Source organism: Hyperoodon ampullatus (genome assembly GCF_949752795.1).
Source record: "Hyperoodon ampullatus genome assembly, chromosome: 2".
Taxonomy (NCBI): Eukaryota; Metazoa; Chordata; class Mammalia; order Artiodactyla; family Ziphiidae; genus Hyperoodon; species Hyperoodon ampullatus.
The window spans coordinates 30,023,154-30,040,898 of record NC_136915.1 but is presented as its reverse complement, the minus strand read 5'-3'; the positions used below and the strand labels follow the sequence as shown (position 1 = coordinate 30,040,898).

General features: G+C 53.7%; 2 protein-coding genes and 1 pseudogene across 3 annotated transcripts; 1 reads left to right on the top strand and 2 right to left on the bottom strand.

Annotated features, from left to right (window-relative positions):
• Nucleotides 1-3,741: 3,741 nt before the first annotated feature.
• Nucleotides 3,742-9,188, bottom strand: ADPRS (ADP-ribosylserine hydrolase; the record flags this gene model as incomplete). The annotated part of the gene is made up of 6 exons (XM_079698423.1): nucleotides 3,742-4,582; nucleotides 5,176-5,276; nucleotides 5,614-5,798; nucleotides 5,899-6,106; nucleotides 6,394-6,490; nucleotides 8,975-9,188. 6 exons carry the CDS (start codon nucleotides 9,186-9,188, stop codon nucleotides 4,290-4,292), a joined length of 1,098 nt encoding a protein of 365 aa, XP_079554549.1. The 3' UTR covers nucleotides 3,742-4,289.
• Nucleotides 9,189-9,872: 684 nt separating this feature from the next.
• Nucleotides 9,873-12,649, bottom strand: TEKT2 (tektin 2; the record flags this gene model as incomplete). The annotated part of the gene is made up of 9 exons (XM_079697100.1): nucleotides 9,873-10,086; nucleotides 10,254-10,333; nucleotides 10,495-10,638; nucleotides 10,764-10,871; nucleotides 11,051-11,165; nucleotides 11,241-11,384; nucleotides 11,902-12,107; nucleotides 12,285-12,410; nucleotides 12,494-12,649. 9 exons carry the CDS (start codon nucleotides 12,647-12,649, stop codon nucleotides 9,873-9,875), a joined length of 1,293 nt encoding a protein of 430 aa, XP_079553226.1.
• Nucleotides 12,650-14,954: 2,305 nt separating this feature from the next.
• Nucleotides 14,955-15,968, top strand: LOC307064082 (dolichyl-diphosphooligosaccharide--protein glycosyltransferase subunit MAGT1-like; annotated as a pseudogene). The gene has a single exon. The product of its transcript is annotated as a dolichyl-diphosphooligosaccharide--protein glycosyltransferase subunit MAGT1-like (transcript).
• Nucleotides 15,969-17,745: the final 1,777 nt, after the last annotated feature.

Genomic DNA, 17,745 nt, shown 5'->3' with positions numbered 1-17,745 from the left:
CCCATGCTGCCCCGGCCTCCTCCTCTTTAGCGGCAGAGAGACCTTCTCACTTACAAAGAACCTCCATTTAAAGAAAAAACCAAAGGCCGAACAGAGGCGGGAACAGAGGCGGCCGTGGCCTCGGCCTGAGGAGACTGACTGGGTTTCTCCCGCCGCGCAGGCTGAGGTTGTTTCTGGAAGAAGGTGGCCTGCGTTCCTCTCCCCCGAGTGTCTGTGCAGCGTCGGGGTTGTGCCCCCTCTCCTGCCCTGCCTGGCCTGCAGGCAGGGCCCCAGGACACTCTGCCCAGCTGGTGGAGACCCCTGGCCCCCTGTGAGTGCTGGGCTCTGCTGGGCGGCAAAGGATGCTGCTGCTCTGTGAGTCAGAGCTGAGAGGGGACTGAATTCCCCCACCCATTCCCCCGGGCAGACATCTTCACAGCCCTGCCCTTCCGGCCTGCCCGCAGACGGCCCCTGCTCAAGGAATGGGGCAGGGCCTCCCTCAGTTCTTGGCTGGGGCTCTTCCGGCTGCCCCGGGCGGGACCTCCAGCATAAGACGGTGGGTCCCCTGAAGAGTTTTTGTTTCTCTCCAGGGGAAGGGAGAGGAGGGGGACCATCGAGGTAGCCAGTGGACACCCTGTCAGGACTGCCACCCTAGCGGTGGGGCGGTGGCATCAGGCCTGTCCCTGGCAGGTGCAGGCGTGTGGCCCCTCCTTCAGGCTCTCAGGAAGTGCCGACCCCCCTTCACTGCTCAGGCTGCAGCCATGGGGAACGGTGGTTTGTGAGGGGTAGGGGCATGGGTCTGGGGCAGGATGGCAGCTCTTCACGTTCATCTCCATCCCCCAGGCTGCCCCCACCAGCTCTGGCTCTGTCCATCATAAGGCCAGCCACCCAGACCCCTAGGGACCGCCACAGGCGGGCACGAGGCAGGATGGGCAATCAGCAAACATGAGTAGTCCTCCCTTTCTCTCCTTTCAACTGCTGGGGGAGGGCTGATTTTCTCAGACAAAATTGTAAGGGATCCTTGCCACCCCCAACCCCAGTATCCCCAAGGCAGAGAGCTTCTTGTTTACCCTCAGAACAAGGTGCACACAAGCTTGGGGATGAAGGCCACCGCCTGCTTTTTCTTAATAAGAGCCATATGATGGGTGTGTGTTGACTACAGGGGTTAATCTGCTGGGGCTTCCTCTCCTTCACCCTCTGGTTCCAATTTCCTGTCCTAGGCAGGATTAGGGCCCAGGAGGATGAGGCCCTGAGAAAAAGGGTGCCAACAGGCCCCTTTGGAATGAGTTGGATGTTTCTGCCATTTTCCCCAATCAGAGCTCCGCCCTGCAGGAAACAGGCAGGACCCCCTCCCATGCCCTCAGCCTCTAGTTCAAGCCGAGTGGATAGAGCTGAGGACCCAGAGTGAACCTGCTCCAGCTCTGGCCCAGGCCAGCCTTCCTTCCCACGTTGAGGAAGGAGGCTGGCCACTGACTTCTTTTTTTTTTAAACATCCTTATTGGAGTATAATTGCTTTACAATGGTGTGTTAGTTTCTGCTGTATAACAAAATGAATCAGCTATACATATACATATGTTCCCATATCTTCCCTCTTGCATCTCCCTCCCACCCTCCCTATCCTACCCCTCTAGGTGGTCACAAAGCACCGAGCTGATCTCCCTGTGCTATGCGGCTGCTTCCCACTAGCTATCTATTTTACGTTTGGTAGTTTATATAAGTCCTTGCCACTCTCTCACTTCGTCCCAGCTTACCCCATGTCCTCAAGTCCATTCTCTAATAGGCCTGCGTCTTTATTCCCGTCCTGCCCCTGGGTTCTTCATGCCACTGACTCCCGACTTGTTACTCTGTGGCTCCTCAGGCCCATCGCCTGGCCACAACTTCTCCAAACAAAGCAGACCGTTTGCTTGCTTTAACTTTCAAAAGGAGAGACGAAAACCCAAATCTGCCCAAGTGACACTTCAAGAGCAGGTTGTGGCTACGGTTCCTGGTGGGTTTCTTATTCATCGGCACCCACGGGTACTAAGTCTCAAATCATACCTCGTGGGGCCATCTGCTCAGCCTCCTTCCTGGGTCAAAGCCACTGCCATCTGACCTGTTAGGGAGGCTTCTGTCAGGCGGAAATGCATCAGCTCCTAGTGGGAGCCCAGGGCCCTGAGGAGGGTACAGGGAGCCAAAAAAAAAAAAAAATGCTGTTTCACAGAACTGAGTTTCTGCTAAATGTCATTCCTGAAGCCTTTGGGGAGAGGTGGGTGGTGTTTCCGAAATATTTATGGGATTTCCAGGTGTCTACTTAACTGACTAGCTTTGATAAACTATGTCAGGTTTTAACAATGAAAACTACATTACCTTGTGCATTTTTATATTCTGATTCCTCGTTTTTGTTTTTTTTTTAAGATTAAGGTTTAAATGTTTTCCGTTAGTAATTTCCTTTCTAACCTGGTATAGGAGCTTGGTTCTCTACATACCTATTATGTACCCTGTGTCACAGAAGATTCGGGGAAAAATGCACTTGGGAATCAAAGAAAATGGGACTTCTTTTTGAAAAGAAAAACAACGGTATTGACTGTATTGACACAATCTCAATAAAGCCTGTTGAATAAACAGCACTGTGCTGAAACTGGCATTGATTCAGAGGTGTCTCGAGCCTCTGGATTTCATAAAGCACCCAGGGAGCTCTCTGGGGCTCTTGCTCTGTGCCCTCTCAAGGAGCGTGCATTCCTCCCAGCCAGGGGTCCTCTCACCACCGCATCAGAAATGCTTGATTCTCTGAAGCTGCCGAGGCTCTGCACCAAGTAAATGCCAAGAGGCATTTTAAGAAAGCAAAGTAAAGCAGTGGCTGGAGCTAGGGGAGACGGATCAAGCTTCCCTGGAACATTCCTGCAAGCTCTCAAGGGTAGTGGAGCATGACAGCTGGCTCAGGATCCCAAGGGTCAAGTTTCAACATCTGATACAAATTATGAATGAAATCAGGAATCTTTGCTCCTGTGGGCGGGGCTAGTGCCAGGCCCAACGCTGAAGGCAGGGCCAGGGGAGCTGTCCTGGGAGAAAGCACTGCCCCATAACTTGCCGTACTCTGGGAATCTGGACAGCCGACCTGAGACCAACCTGTGCCCTGAAAAGTGCTGTGGTTTTCCCCAGCCTGGAAGAACCCCATCTTGGCTGAAAGCAGGCCTGTCCAACAGTCCTGAAACCTCAGGCTAGCTGCAGAGCTGGGCATGCGTCTCTCTCCACCGAGGCTGGAATATCCCTCAAGTTTGAGGGGAGGTGCCTCCTCCATTTCAATTTTCCTTTCTTCAGAATGGATGGTGTGCAGAACTTCGCAACAGGCCAAGGCCTTTGACTGAGGCCCAAGATGCAGAATGAGGCCTGGCCTTCACCTGAGACGATGTGCCCCCCACACACACAAAGGTCAGCAGTCCGGTGACAACACGGTCCCCTCTGCATCCTCCTACAGCGTTCTGGTTCCTGGCTGGGCCTGGGTTCTATCTGGGAAGCAACCTATGAAGTCAGGCTCTGAGAGCAGGAAAATCTGGCTTGTTCCTGCCCGCTGCTTGGGCCACTGTGAGGGGTCTCCAACAGGAAAAAGCACCAAACCATGCCTGCTCTGCTTTTCCTGGCTGAACAGCTGGAGGAGTATGCCTCCACAAGCCAGCAGCTTGGGTCCCTAGCTCCTAGGTGAGGCCCAGACAGAGAGGCGTAGGCACAGAAGGGCAAGGGGGGAAGAATCCACTCAGGGCAGAAGAGGAACACAGCAAACAGTGGTGGGATTTAAAGAACTGTTTATTGCTCTGTAACTTCGTCGGGAAGCTGTTAACAAGACCCATGACAGCCAAGGGCCAGGTGTGCATCTAGATCAGCTAGATTCACGTGTCCACCTCCTGTTCCATATAAACTTGGCGCTCGGGGGTCCTGTGCAGTCAAAGGCAGGCTTCCTGGCAAACTGGTTAAATCCCAACAAGGAGAAATGATGCCGCAGATCATTTCCACCTCCCCAAATTCCATGTCCTAGATAATAAAGGAAAACACCACAAGTACTGCTCTGAAATAAAACCTGCCCCGGTCCCTTATGTCTGACTGAGGAGCCAGGAGCACCGAGGCTCTGCAGAAGCCAGGAACCCAGCACCAGAAGGCACCCGTCCCTCCCTCACTGTTCAGTGACCTCCCCAAAGGAGTCCCCAGCGCCAAGGGTGCACTCCGGCCACACTGCAGGAAGGCCGAGGCAGGGAGCCAAGCCTAAGGGAGCCCAGGATTTCCAATCCGAGCTGTAGTTGGTCCTGCTGGGTATGGCGGAGCCCCAGCAGCTGTGGCCCTCACAGATTCTTCTGGAAGACCCGGTGCAGGCTCTGGGCCAGGACGTCAGTCTCCTCATAGCCCTCACAGCTTTGCTGCCAGCTCTCTGGCACCTGTTCCATGCCATAGTAGGCGCCAGCAATGGCCCCGGCCATGGTGGCAATGGTGTCTGTGTCCCCACCAAGTGAGATGGAATAGATGAGAGTCCTCTGGAGGCTGTTGAAGGCAGAGGGGATCTCGGGGTCGGGCTCCATGCAGCGCAGGAAGCAATAGATGGCGGTGGGCACAGATTCAAAGGCAGCAATGCCATTCCCTGTGGGGAAGCCAGATCATGGGAGCTTGAGCCACCCCCCTTCCCGAGCCCCACATGTCCCCAGGCTTCCTGCCACCTGCCACAAGTCAACACTCTCAGCTTCAAGTTGGGCTGCGATTAAGAGCACAGGCTCTGGAGTTAGGCTACCTGGGTTCAAATCCTGGCTCGCCCACCTATTGGCTGTGTGATTCCTGTATCTTGGGTTCAGCTCCTCGTGTAGAGAGTGAATAAAGTTAGGAATTCTCGCAGGGCTGGTGTGAGGGTGAAATGACATCCTAGAGGTAAAGCATTCTGCATAGTGCCCAGAACACAGTAAAAGTACTGTATGAATAAACATCAGTTATCACCATTAGCTGTAAAAAACTAGCGGCCGGCTGCCATCTCTGGGATGTTTATCTTTAAGGCCGAGGGTACTGTCGCCCTAGAACAAGAAGGCGCTGTGCTCGCAGCCTGCCAAGGACCCTACGGAACATGGCTCTGCTGTCTCAGCAACCCTGGCAAAGGTGTGACGGCGGCAGGCGTGACTCCAGGCACCCCTCCCACTCCTGAGCCCAAGACCGACCCTGAAGGATGACGGGTGGGGGACTACCCACCTAGCTCGGACACCACCTCCTCTCTGGTCACTGAGTCCTGCTCTAGAAGCTCCCCAATCTTCTTCAGTCGGCTGGAGTACGGACGCTCCTCCATGCCCAACCTGTGGGTTGGGGGCGAGATTTCAGGGAGGTCGGAGCCAGCAAGGTGGAGAAGGCAGGAGGGGGAAGGGCTGCATGGGAGGGTGAGGCAGGGACGTGGGCATCTGACACTTAAGCACGGGTGTCAGGGCAAGAAGTGGGAAGGGCGAGGTGTGAGCCGCCCGGTTTGTTCTCTGGGACCTGGAGAGCCCTGAGGCACAGCCAAGGCAAAGGGCTTCTTCCCACCCCTCCTTAGGGCCTGCAATTAAAGAAGGAAGGTTTCAGCTTGAGGCAGGGCCACCGCACCAGCATGCACATGCACAGACACGCCTCCAGCCCGCCTCCAGCCTGCATACTCACTCCCGGGCATCTGACACAGACTGGGCATCACTCTCCAGCTCCTCCATGTGGCCCAAGAGTTGTTCAAGGAAGTGCTCACTGGACGACTCACCCTGCAAAGCCAGGTGCACAGCCAGGGCCTGCAGGATGGCACCGTTGTAACCCAGGGAGGAGGCGTGTGTCAGCTGGGCCGAAAGCCGGGCAAACTAGGGCAAAGGTGAGGGAGGCAAAGACCTGCTGTCACAGCACCCAAGCTGCAGAGGAGGGAGGGATGAGAGTGTCCAGAAGCCAGCCCGCCCTAACTACCTTCTGCACATCCTGGACACTGCCATAGGCCAGGGAGATGCCGGCCACCCGCATGGCGCCCCCATTGCCGTAGGAGCCTTTGCCATTAAACTGGGCCCGGGCGGGCTCAAAGACATCGCGGCACTTGGGGCTCAGGAGCTTCCTGAAGACGGTGATCACTCCAGCACCATAACCCCGGTCAGGGTCTTTCTTGTACTCCTGAGCAAACCTAGGGGAGAGAAGGGGACAGTGTAATGATCTAAGAGATGCCTGCCAGGGTTGGGAGAGAAGAAACCTGGCTGGTTTGGGAAAAGAGGAATCCTTGGGGACCTCAGGAGACTGTGCCAGCGGTGCTGTCACTTCTAGCTTGGGAAGCTGCAGCTGCCCCAGGGAGAGTGTCCTGCGGCGGGGTGTGCGGGGAGGGTGTCCCGGCATGCACGGTTGTCACTGCTCTGGTCAAGGGGTGCAATAACTCTGCCCACCTGGTTTGCTTCACCCCAGGACCACTGCCCTCACCTGTGAGCCATGTCCATCTCGTCGAAGGCCTCCTTGGCCAGCAGGGACTGCACCAGCGCCCTGGCCATGGCTGTGTCGTCTGTGTAGCACAGTGCTTCTGCAGGGACAGGGTGGGGGTGGGAGATCGAGCTGCAGGGCTCGAGGGTGGCGGTTTTGGCCTCCCGCTCACTCCTCCTTTTATCTACTACTTCCAGAAGGCCTCAGGTCAGCCTCTCACTCCCATCCAGTTTCCAGGGCTCTGAGTCAGGCCCATGTCCTGCTGATTTCTGGAGGAAAACCTTCCACCCCTTCTGGCTGCCATCACTGCGTCTCCAGTCTTAATGGACCTGCTTTGGGCCTCTCAAATCTCCTGCATATTCCCCACCCTCCAGCCCAACCTATATGTGCAGCCAGAAATAGAGTAGAATATCACTTTCCTCATCTCACTCTCCTGCCCTAATGGCTGACTGCTGCCTTCAGGATGAGGTCCAAACTCACTGCCTTGGCCATCTGAAGCCTGCCCTTCCTCACCCATCTTATATCCCACTGCTCCTTTCCACATCCTCAGAACCAATCCTGGAGCCTGGGTCAAGTCCTTCCCACCTGGGGCTGCTCCCCCGCCCTCCTCTGGCCCTGTCTCCTTCCTCTGGGTGCCCGAGTCTACTGCTCTGGCACTTGTAACACACACCATTGTCATGTGGTAGCTTCTCAAATAGGCTATAAGCCAGCTAGGGCCAAGGACTTGGTTTTATCTGAAGAAGAGACAGTTACAGAGGACAAAGCATACTCCCTAGTGAGCCCCTTCTGTTCCTCACATCTGCCCTCTGCCCTCGCCCCCCATCCCCGCCCTGCTCTGGGTATCCCAAGCCCCAACCCTGCCTTCTCCTCCCCTTTCACCCTCAGGAGCCCCACCCCCTACTTCACCAGGAAGAGAGGCTCACAGGCACCTACTCACAGCCACACTCTCCAGTCTGTCCTCAGAGGGACTGGTCCCTCTTGAAGTGCCCCCCCAGCCCAGTTCCCCAGGGACCGTGTCCTTCTTTCGTCTCCTCAACTCCTCCGTGATACAGCAGCACCCGGTCTCCCTTTGATGGGTCCCTGCACCCTGCTTTCCCCCAGGGAACCATTTCTCTCCCACTCCCAGTCCAGATGATAGGGGATGGAGCCAATGCCACCTCCGGCCCAGCCAAACAGCACCCCATTCCCTGTTTCAGGGATGGACGGGTGACATAAGCCAGGCTACTGAGCCTCCATCAGAGACCTCTGCTGGTGCCACTGTGAAGAGAAACTTCCTCTGCTGGAGATGCTGAGCTGGGAACTGCTGAGGGCCACCCTGTGGGAAGGGTCTGCCAGAGTGAAGCCCACCCAGAAGAACGCAGATCTGAATAAGGAGAGGAACTGAGTCTTGAGGAGATGGCGTGATTTAGCTCTGCTTAAAGCCAGACCTGCCCTGGGACTTCTCAGTGATGCCAGCCAATGCATTCTCTTTTTGCTCAGGCCATTTTGAGTTGGGTTTTCTGCCACTTGCACCCAAAGGGTCCTAAAATCTCAACCTAAAATGTCTTCCCCTCATCTTAACATCAAACCAAAAATGAAATTATAAACTGTCTCCCCGCATCCTGTCTTCACCTCAGCCACAGCTCATCTCTCTCCTTCCCTTCATACCAAACATACTCTATTTTCTCCTTTTCCATTTCCTCCTAAACCCACTGAAATCTAACTACCAGGGTTCAACCTTCTACTGAAAATGCTTTTCTAAGTCTAGACTTCCCCCCACTTAACCTCTCTGTAACCTCACACCAGTAACCAGTGTCTTCATCTTGAAATTCTTGAGTTTTGTTGTTACCCATCTCCCCTCTGCTTCTCCTCCTATAAACTGTTTCCTTCTCTAGCTCCTTTTCCTCCTCCAGGGTTACGGGTGTGGCCCCTTTTTCTTACTATTCTACATGCTCTCCAAGAAGAATCATCCTCAGCCGTGATACTGCGCTGAGATCTGGGTGATGAGTTGACTGCACAGGGAGGGAGAGGCAGAGAGGAGAGAGCTTTACAGGCAAAGGGACAAGCAGTACATGCAAAGGCCTGAGCTAGAGGAGGCACGACGAGAGAGGAAGTGCAGCGCAGACAGCAAGGCCAAGGGTAGTATAAGGTGAAACTGGAGACGCAGGTGAGGGCCGGCCTTAATGTAGGGAACATTAAGGAGTTTGGCTCTGTCCTAAGGGTAATGGAAAATTACTGCAGAGATTCACGAGGGGAGGCCGCGATAAGATCTGCTTTCAGAAGTGCCCTCCAGCTGCGTGGAGATGGACTGGTGGCCCATCTCGGGAGACCCGGGTAAAATGCGTAAAATGAGTAAAATCGGCAGGGACTTAAGTATTGAACTGGGCGCAGTCTAGGCGTGGCTTGCACAGCTTGGAGGTCTGTGTAGCCAAGCCCCGGGCTGGCGAACGTTCGGAGCGAGACGTGTGAAGACGGGGCTCGGATTTGGACACGGTGAATCCGAGGTGCCCGCGGGTCGTGCAGATCGGGCCCCTCCGGCCGCTGTCCCCTCCCTGCCCGAGTCCCTCGCGGCTCCCCGGTGCCCAGTGCGCCCGGCCCCGCCCACCTGTCCGCGCGCTCCCCGGCGAGCCGGGGTCCGGCTCCAGGTCCTGGACCCGACGCAGGACTGACGTCAGGTCGACGGTGTCGCGCGCCTCGTAGACGGCGCCCACGCAGTCCCCGAGCAGCGCGCCCGCCAGGCAGCCTCGGAAGCGGGAGAGGGAGCGGGCCGCCCCAGCCCCTCCGCAGCCCGCCGCCGTCATCACCACCGCCGCCGCCATCCGCGCGGACCAGCCGCCACTTCCGGTGCGGCCCGCGCGCGCCCCACCGCGCGGCTTCCCCGGCCCCACAGCGCCGCCCCGCGGCCCGGAGTCGCAGCTGCCCCGCGGGTGACAAGGGGCGGTCCCGCAGCCTTCGTTCGATTGGGCCCGGCCTCTGTATTTAGCCCGCGTTTCCCCGACCTGTAAACGGCGTCACAGCCGGGCGGGAAGGCCACTAAAGGGTCCCCGAGGGCTGCGCACTGAGCCAGACCTTCGGGCCACTGCCCCCCACGGTCGGCCAGCCGTGCCACAGCAGCCCCAGCTCGGGTCACTCAGTCCTGGGCGGCCACCCCCAAGCCCTCCTCCTGTCACCCTAGCCCCCTCTGGGCCTCCCCTAGGCGTCAAGAGGGCACGCGAGGGTCCAGCTGGGACAGAGCTGGTTAGAGGTCACAGCGCTGGAGCCCAGGGTGCTGGCCTAGCCCGGAGAAGGGCATGGGATTGGGAACATGGAGCTTGAGGGATGATGTTACCATCTTTGCTCCTCCGTGCACAGGAGAGCCAAGAGCCCTCTCCCCGCTGGCTACATGCAGGGGTAGCAAAGAACCGTCTGGACTGAGAACCCCCGACCTTTATTAGATTTGTTCTCTCCATTGCCCTCCCTCTTTCATTTTCCACCAGCCTTCCCCTCCTCCCTCAGCCCCCTTGCTAGGTTAGTTCCAGCTGGCAGGTTTTGAGTGGACTCAGGGTGCGGTTTGTGGTGCGGGTGAAGGTGTCCACCTCCGGCACAAACTTCTCAGCCGGCATAGTCAGCTTCCGCCGGGTGTCCATGCACTTGGTATCCAAGAGCATGGAGTTGGCCTTGCAGGCGATGTCAGCCTGCAGCCGGGCCAGATGCTGGTACAGGGCGTCCAGAGCGTCCCTGGGGAGGAGGGATTAACAACCCACCACCCCCGGCGTGAGGCTGGGAGGTCAGGGCTGAGCTCACCAGCCTTGAGTCAGGAAGACAGCAGGGAAGCTGGCAGGCAGCAAGGGACCCCAATGGTGGGAGGTGTCTCCCCACCCCTCCTGCCCACCCCCCAAACCTACTGTGCCTGCGCCAGCTTCTGCTTCAGGGCAGCAGTGGTTGCCTCTAACTGGTGAACCTCCGCAGTGAGGCCGTACTGTGCCTGGAGGCAGAGGGGCCGGTTGGGAGTCCAGGTCAGCCACACTGTCCTTCTGCCCACGGGTCTGGGGGCTGCCCTGCGCCAGCACCCCTGCTCCACCAGGGATTGAGTCATCCTGAGGAACCTTAGCCGGGGGCCCATGCCCCACTGGGGTGCCCTCGTACCTGGTCCCTGCAGAGTTCCACGTTGGCCCGGTAGGTCCTGGTCTCTAGCCGGGTGTGGCATAGCTTCAGGTTCTGTAACTTTCTGCGCAGATCCTCCTCCAGATTCCGGATGTCCTCCTGCAGCTCGGCAATCTCCTCCAAGGTCTGCAGGGACAAAGTGACTGGTCTCCACCTGGTGCACCCAGGCCGGGGCTTCCTGGCAGGGCATCAGGCTCCTCATCCCACAGCAGGAAGTCCAGGCCCCAGGAGACCAAACGGAGAAGGCTCACATTCTTCTCTTGCCACTTGAGCTCACTGTACACTTTCTCCATCTCCCACAGCCGCTTCCTGAAGGCAAATTCCGTTGCAACCCTCTGGGCTTCCAGTTCGTTGTTGGTCTGAGGACAGAAAGTAGGCAGGGCAAGGGGAGGGTATAAGCTCTGGCCAGCTGAGGATCTCGCTCAGGTGAGGGGTGGGATGCCACATGGCTGACAGGGAACAAAAGACAAGGGCTTGAGTGCATGCTGGGGCCATCTCTTAGCCATGGAGGATCGGGGTAGGGGGAGTGGTCAGTCACCTTGGCAATAGTTAGGGCGATGGCCTCCCTCAGCTCTATGGCCCCTTTCATCTCAGCCTCTGCTTGGTTCTTGTTGAACCGACTGCAGTCATCCCACTGCTGGAGTGTGGTGGAGCTGCAGGTGGCAGGAAATAATCAGAGTATGGCCTCTGCGGGGAGGAAGAGAGACTGAATGAAACGCCCTTCTTACCCGCTGGGGACACGTGTGGGATTAATCTTCAGAGAGATGTTCGGGGACTTGAGGTTGAGAGAGAAGCAGCCTCTGTCAATGTCCAGTGTCTCCATTTTGCCCCGATGGTCAGAGTTGAGCTGCTGTCGGACTTCCTGCAGGAGGCTGGGGACAGAACAGACTGGATTAGGAGCCATACCTCCAAGGCCCTGGAACACAGCCCCCATGGTACTGAAGGGACAAGGAGGGATGGGAAAGCTGAAGTGGCAATGGAGCTGCCGCTGCAGCTGAGACAAATATAGGCACAGCTGGATGAGCTCCCCACAGACAAAATTATGGCACCAAGTGCTTGTACACACCCACAGGGCACACTCCAGTAGCTACACTCACAAGGCTCACACTCCCAGAAAGCCGGGGTGGTGGCACATGGGCTTCATCTCTCATGCTTCCAATGAATTGATAATGGCTGCCTAGAGCAGGTTCATGAGAAGTATTCTGAGACCACGTCCAGGTGGTGCAAAAAGTGCTACGATCAGTGGGTGAGTGGTTTCTGCCACGGGCACAGCAGGGGCAGAAGGCAGCCTGGGAGCCAGTGACTTGTAACCCACGATACACACGTTCTACATTTAAAACACAGCCTTCAAAGGCGGGTGAACATGCCAATGACATAGCTCTCTCTTACCAGAGCTTCTCAAAGGCCTGGCTGATCTTCTGTTGCAAGGCCTTCTTGGTGGCTTCAGTGACCTCTACCTCTTTGTGCAGCTCTTCCTCCACGGAGTCTTTCACCACATCAATGTCACGCCGACTCTCCCGCAGGGTCAGGCACTCAATCGCCACATCCAGAGGCAGGTTCTTGGCCTGCAGGTTCTGCTCTGCTGACTCTTTCATCTAGAAAAGAGAGGGCACAGGAGGCTGGTGGGGCCATCCGCTGGGAAGCAGCTCTCATCCCCACTTAGGCCAAATGACTCAGATGGACATGCCACCAAATACCCTGACCCGGAAGAGAGGAGGGAGAGGGAGGTCCTTGCAGGCAGGGTCTCCTGGCACCCTGCCCTGGCTCCCTGCCTGTGTCAGGGCGTCGATCTCAGCATCTAAATCCGTCAGACACTTGTCCAGCATCTCCTTCCACCAGCTGACAGTATCAATCCTCTCTGCCAGTCGAGTCCTATTGTCATGTTCGTCCCAAATGGTCTGGAAGAGACAGAGACAGATAAAGAGGTTGTCTGGAGTTGGGGGCTATCCCTTTCCCACCCAACTGGGCTCCGGCCCCCAACCTGGTTGTTGGTCTCATTGCAGAGGACCCGGGCCTCCTGGCGGATCTGGTGTGAGGCATCTCGCTGCCGCTCGGCGTTAGTGGACAACAGGTAGCTGTTGGTGTGCCAGTCCGGCAACCGGAAGCGTGGACTGGACTTGACACTCAGCGTGCCCATGGTGCAGGAGCCAAAGGCTCAGGGACCCCAGGCCTGTTCCAAGACACCCACCTCTGCTGGAGGGGGCAAACAAGGCTGCAGGAGACCACTGAGGAAAGCCTCTCCTGGATCAAAGCCCCTGCAAAGGACGTGCTCCTGTCCGTTTCGCTCCAAGCCCCTTCCTGCTGGAAGCCTGCTTGGAAACAGCTCTCCCTACGCTCAACTTCGTGTGAGGCATTAACTAAGTTTCCTGCCACCCATCCATCCACAGACACAAACTGCTGGACCCTACAGGTCCTGGAGCAGGTGAAAGGGGATAATGGGGTTCCTCGGTGTGTGTGCGCCTGCGCGCGTGCGCGCGCGTGTGTGCATGTGCGTGTGCGTGTGCGTGTGTGTAGTGCCAAGTGCTCGGCGGGGCTGGCGGAGGTGGGGGGCAGGTAGCAGGAAAAATAGCCCTTAATCCAGTTTCCACCACTACTTCCAGTAACCAAGTCCTGTGGAACTTTCTTTGCTTTCCCTGCCCCAGCTTTGGGCTAGGGCCCTGCTGGGTCTAAGAGAAGAAGCCCTGTCCCCATCCAGAGAGGACCGGCTTGTTTCGAAGGGGCTTCGAATTGGCACTAGGGAATTGGGGGTGGGGCGCTGGTCTCCTCCCCACCTGGGTCACATTCCCTCCCTCCGCCCTCTGCTGGAGGAGGAGGAGCGGGTGTGTGAGGGGCCCCAGCGGGAGGAACTGCGGTCTGTCTAGTTCCCAGCCCAATCCCTCCCTTCCCCTCCCAGGATAATCATCTTCAGTTTAAATTAATACCTCGGCACAGAGAAAGGAGCGGGAGGGGGAGAGCACCTCCCCACCCCTGTCCCCTCCTCCTCTCACCTTCCCAGCGCTCACTTCCGCCTCCCTTCGCGGGCTCCACTGTTAAGCGCCCCAGGTTGCTAGGCACCCCCCTTCTGCTCGCGGGTCATCACAGCCCGCGTTCAGCTTGGTAACCGCCGGGCGGCGCGGAGGCGGCGGCGGCGGCGGCGTTGGGGCCCAGAGGCCTTCCGAGTAGGAAAGGGCCGGCGGCGGGGCTGGTGCTGCAAGAGTGTGGGGAGGAGGAGGGCATCAGGATATCCCGTTCACTTCATTCACAAGTTAAAAATCTTTACTTTGATAAAGGTTACGCATCGACACGGCAAAAAAATTAAAAAGGTGCCGTACATAGCCAGAGTAATCTCCCAGTCAGGCTCACTCTCCAGCAGGTATCCTTCCCAGAATGTGTATATACTTAACATTATTTACACACATTCTACTGATTCTGTCTTTCCCAATAATTTCATCATCTGCTTTACGGCATAGAAGGAATGATCATCGTAATTGGAGAGGGCACGTCCCTGGGAGAGGTAACAGGTATTAGAAGTAATGCTCAATATCCAACGATTTCTCTAAAAAGGAGAAAGAAGAAAAAATTAAACCGTGCTAGTACCGTTCTAGACATTGGAAGATGTTGACAGGTAATGTACATAACTAATAGGTGAGGTAGGCATTACCCCCATTTTTGCCAGTAACTGAAGAGACTGGTAAGGATGGAAACCCAGATGCATCTGGTCCCCAGGTCTACCTTCTCTCAATTTCGACTCCGCACTGCCCCTCGTGGTGGCGCTGGACAACAAGAGGAAGGCAGGGATGCTCTCCCCAGCTTGCCTGCCTGCTCCCCTCTGAGGCCTGTGCAGAAAAATCCTAGGAGATGGATGCTCTGACCACCATCGTCTTACAGGCGAGGAAACTGAGGCACAGAGAAGTGAGGAACGTGCCCAGGGTCACAAAACTAAGTGATGGAGCTTGGATCTAAACTCAGGCAGTCTGCTCCAGAGGCTAAGTTCTGGTTTGATGGATGGAGGGTAAGAGAGGAGTCCAACAAGAGTCCTCAGTTTTAAAACCTCAGTGATTGGTGGGATAGGGTCACAGTGGGAAGAGAGGCAGAGAACCCAGGGCTTGGTAGGCAAGGGGATGATGAGGCTGGCTTTTGAGTAGTTGAGGTGATCGTGGTGGATTTAGGTATTGCTGTCCAGGAGGCAGTTAGAAATGTGAGTCTGGAACCCTGCAGAAAGACTGAGACTGGAACATTTCCAAGACTTCCTTGATCACAGAATTTTGTTTTTTCACAGAATATTTTCTAAACTCTAATACATGGCTCATAAACCAGACATGCATGGGAATTTGTGATATAGCTCTTTTACTAGGATTAAAGAAGACAGAAAAATAAAAGGTCCTGGACAAATTAATTGCCGGGAGAAATGATAAGATTTTGGCATAGATATTTGGAAACATAACAAAAAGAAGTAAACAAATATGGAAGAATGGTGGTGGCTTTGGCGTGTATCTCTGACCATGGTGGTGGTTTTGGTGTTCATGACTCCCTAGGCTCCTGCACATCCTGACCAAAGGAAGAAGATATTAGCAGAAAAGGTCAGACAGCTGATGGACTGGATTCAGAAAAACAGAGTGATAAGAATGAATGATGCCATGTTCAATCGTTTTGTATTAGAAAAACCAAGAAACTATTCTGTTATTGTGATGTTTACTACTCTCCAGAAGTTTAGATTATGTGTAACATGCAAACTTGCTCTTCAAGAATTTCAGATCTTGGCAGATTCCTGGCAATTCTCCAGTGCATTCAGCAACAAGGTATTTTTTGCTATGGTGGATTTTGATGAAAGCCCCGAGGTCTCTGAAATGCTCCAGGTGATGTCTGTTCCGAATGTCCTCCACTTTTCTGCTAAAAGTAAATTTACAGCAGATGACATTTATAATTTCAAAGAGGGGGTATCATAGCGCAGCAAATGTTCACATGGGTAGCCGAGAGAACTGAGAGACGGATGGTCAATGTCAGAACCAGGAAGCCTATAAATGATTACTATTCCTTCAAGTTAGGGATATCTTTGGCTCTCATCGGTGGACTTGTGTATGTATTGAAATGGAATAGGAAATTTATTTTTAACAAAAATTTATGGGTGGTTTTAGCTGTGCTTTGTGATTTTGATGTCATCTGGTCCAATGTGGACTCGTATACGAGGAGCCCCATTTGCTCAAAGCAATACTCACACAGGACAGACACATTATATTCATGAAGTGCATTACTTTCAGTTTGTAGCAGAAATGTATATCATTTCTCTGTTTCATGTGTGCATTACTACTCTGGGAATGTTGCTCTTAGATACAGTTGCCACCTCTCCTATGAACATTATAAATAGGAAGATAATGTCCATGACTTGTTTGTGTCTAGTTGTAATATTCTTCAGTTGGCTGCTTTCTCTCTTCAGATTTAAAGAACCTAACTATCCATTCCACATTCTCGTGGATTAAAAAGGACCCTAGAGATGTAGACAAGGAAGCAAGAAATTTTTTTTAAATGTGAAAATAAAAACATGAAATAGCAGAATATGAACTCGTAACTTTTTTAATTGATAAAGACTTAGCCAAAGGAGACATGAGGTGCCCTGGAAATAACAAGCTATTTTCTCTCAAAATCTGTGAAGTGTTATGTATCTTCTCTGTTCTTCTCAATTTTCTCCTCCCAGTAAATGTCATAGATTACCTTACTTAGTGAATTCCAATAATTAAAATCCTCAGAGTGTACACCTTTTACTGAATTAGGACAGTGTTTAAAAGTACTTTAGTTAGGGCCTCCCTGGTGGCGCAGTGGTTGAGAGTCCGCCTGCCGATGCAGGGGATACGGGTTCGTGCCCCGGTCTGGGAGGATCCCATATGCCGCGGAGCGGCTGGGCCCGTGAGCCATGGCTGCTGAGCCTGCGCATCCGGAGCCTGTGCTCCGCAACGGGAGAGGCCACAACAGTGAGAGGCCCGCGTACCACAAAAAAAAAAAAAAAAAAAAAAAAAAAAAAAAGTACTTTAGTTAATACTTAGTCAGCTGATCTTATTCTAATATGAAAAATATCTTGATAAGGTATCCATCCCCACATCTAGCTACTGAAGTTAAAACTGTATTGCCTTTCTTGGAGGTGTATATTTGCACAGCTTACTTTGTGTGTTGTTCCCTGAAGGCTTATCTTTCTTTAGTGTGCACTTCCAATGTCTAGAGGCAGATACAGTACTACGTGGTGCTCCATCTCCCAAGTCTTTCCTACTGAAATACGCTATTGTGCTTCTTGATGGTTGTAGATATTACAGACTAATTAAATACTGGATTGTTTCTCCACGATCGTTAATGACTTTTTATCCGGAAAGATTTCAGGTAAATTATCTTTCTTTATTTCTCTTCCAAGAGGGCAATTTCTAACAAAATAGTAGTTCCTATTTTGGTGTTGATGTGAGGTTGTTTTCAATTAAATTTAAATCTAAGGGAAAAATATAAAGACAATTCAGAGGATGAATGATGATTTTATTCACCCTTTTCTGTTTAGAAGCATGCTAAAATGTCAGGTTATTTCCAATATGCAGAAATGTAAAACTGAATGTCTTAAAAGCTGTTCTATTTTGGCCTTTCTACCCTCTTAGGTGGAAAAACAAAGTACAAATTTGGAGATTCCACACCCCCCCACCCCCTTACCTTCATTCTGTCTTATGTAGATAACCAAAGTTACGTTCTAAATAGCTTATTAATGTGCTTGGCAAATGACAGCAAAGTTGTATTTTACTATTAAATTGAACTCTGGTCTTCCCTCTGGAAATTGCTGTTTTAGAAAAGTGAGAACTGTGATTGTGAAAATGTTTTTTGAGCAACAGCAATTTAGTGTCACATTAGAAGATTTCTGCTTTAAATTGGGACTGGCTTTGGCTATTTACAACCAAGTGACCCACCTTCGAGGTACAGTGGAAGATATTATTTATTTATTTTTTTTGCGGTACGCGGGCCTCTCACTGTTGTGGCCTCTCCCGTTGCGGAGCACAGGCTCCAGACGCGCAGGCCCAGAGGCCATGGCTCACGGGCCTAGCCGCTCCGTGGCATGTGGGATCTTCCCAGACCGGGGCACGAACCCGTGTCCCCTGCATCGGCAGGCGGACTCTCAACCACTGTGCCACCAGAGAAGCCCCAGTGGAAGATCTTGATGTTTATTTTTATTTTATTTATTTATTTATTTTATTTGTTTATTATTTTTGGCTGCGTTGGGTCTTCATTGCT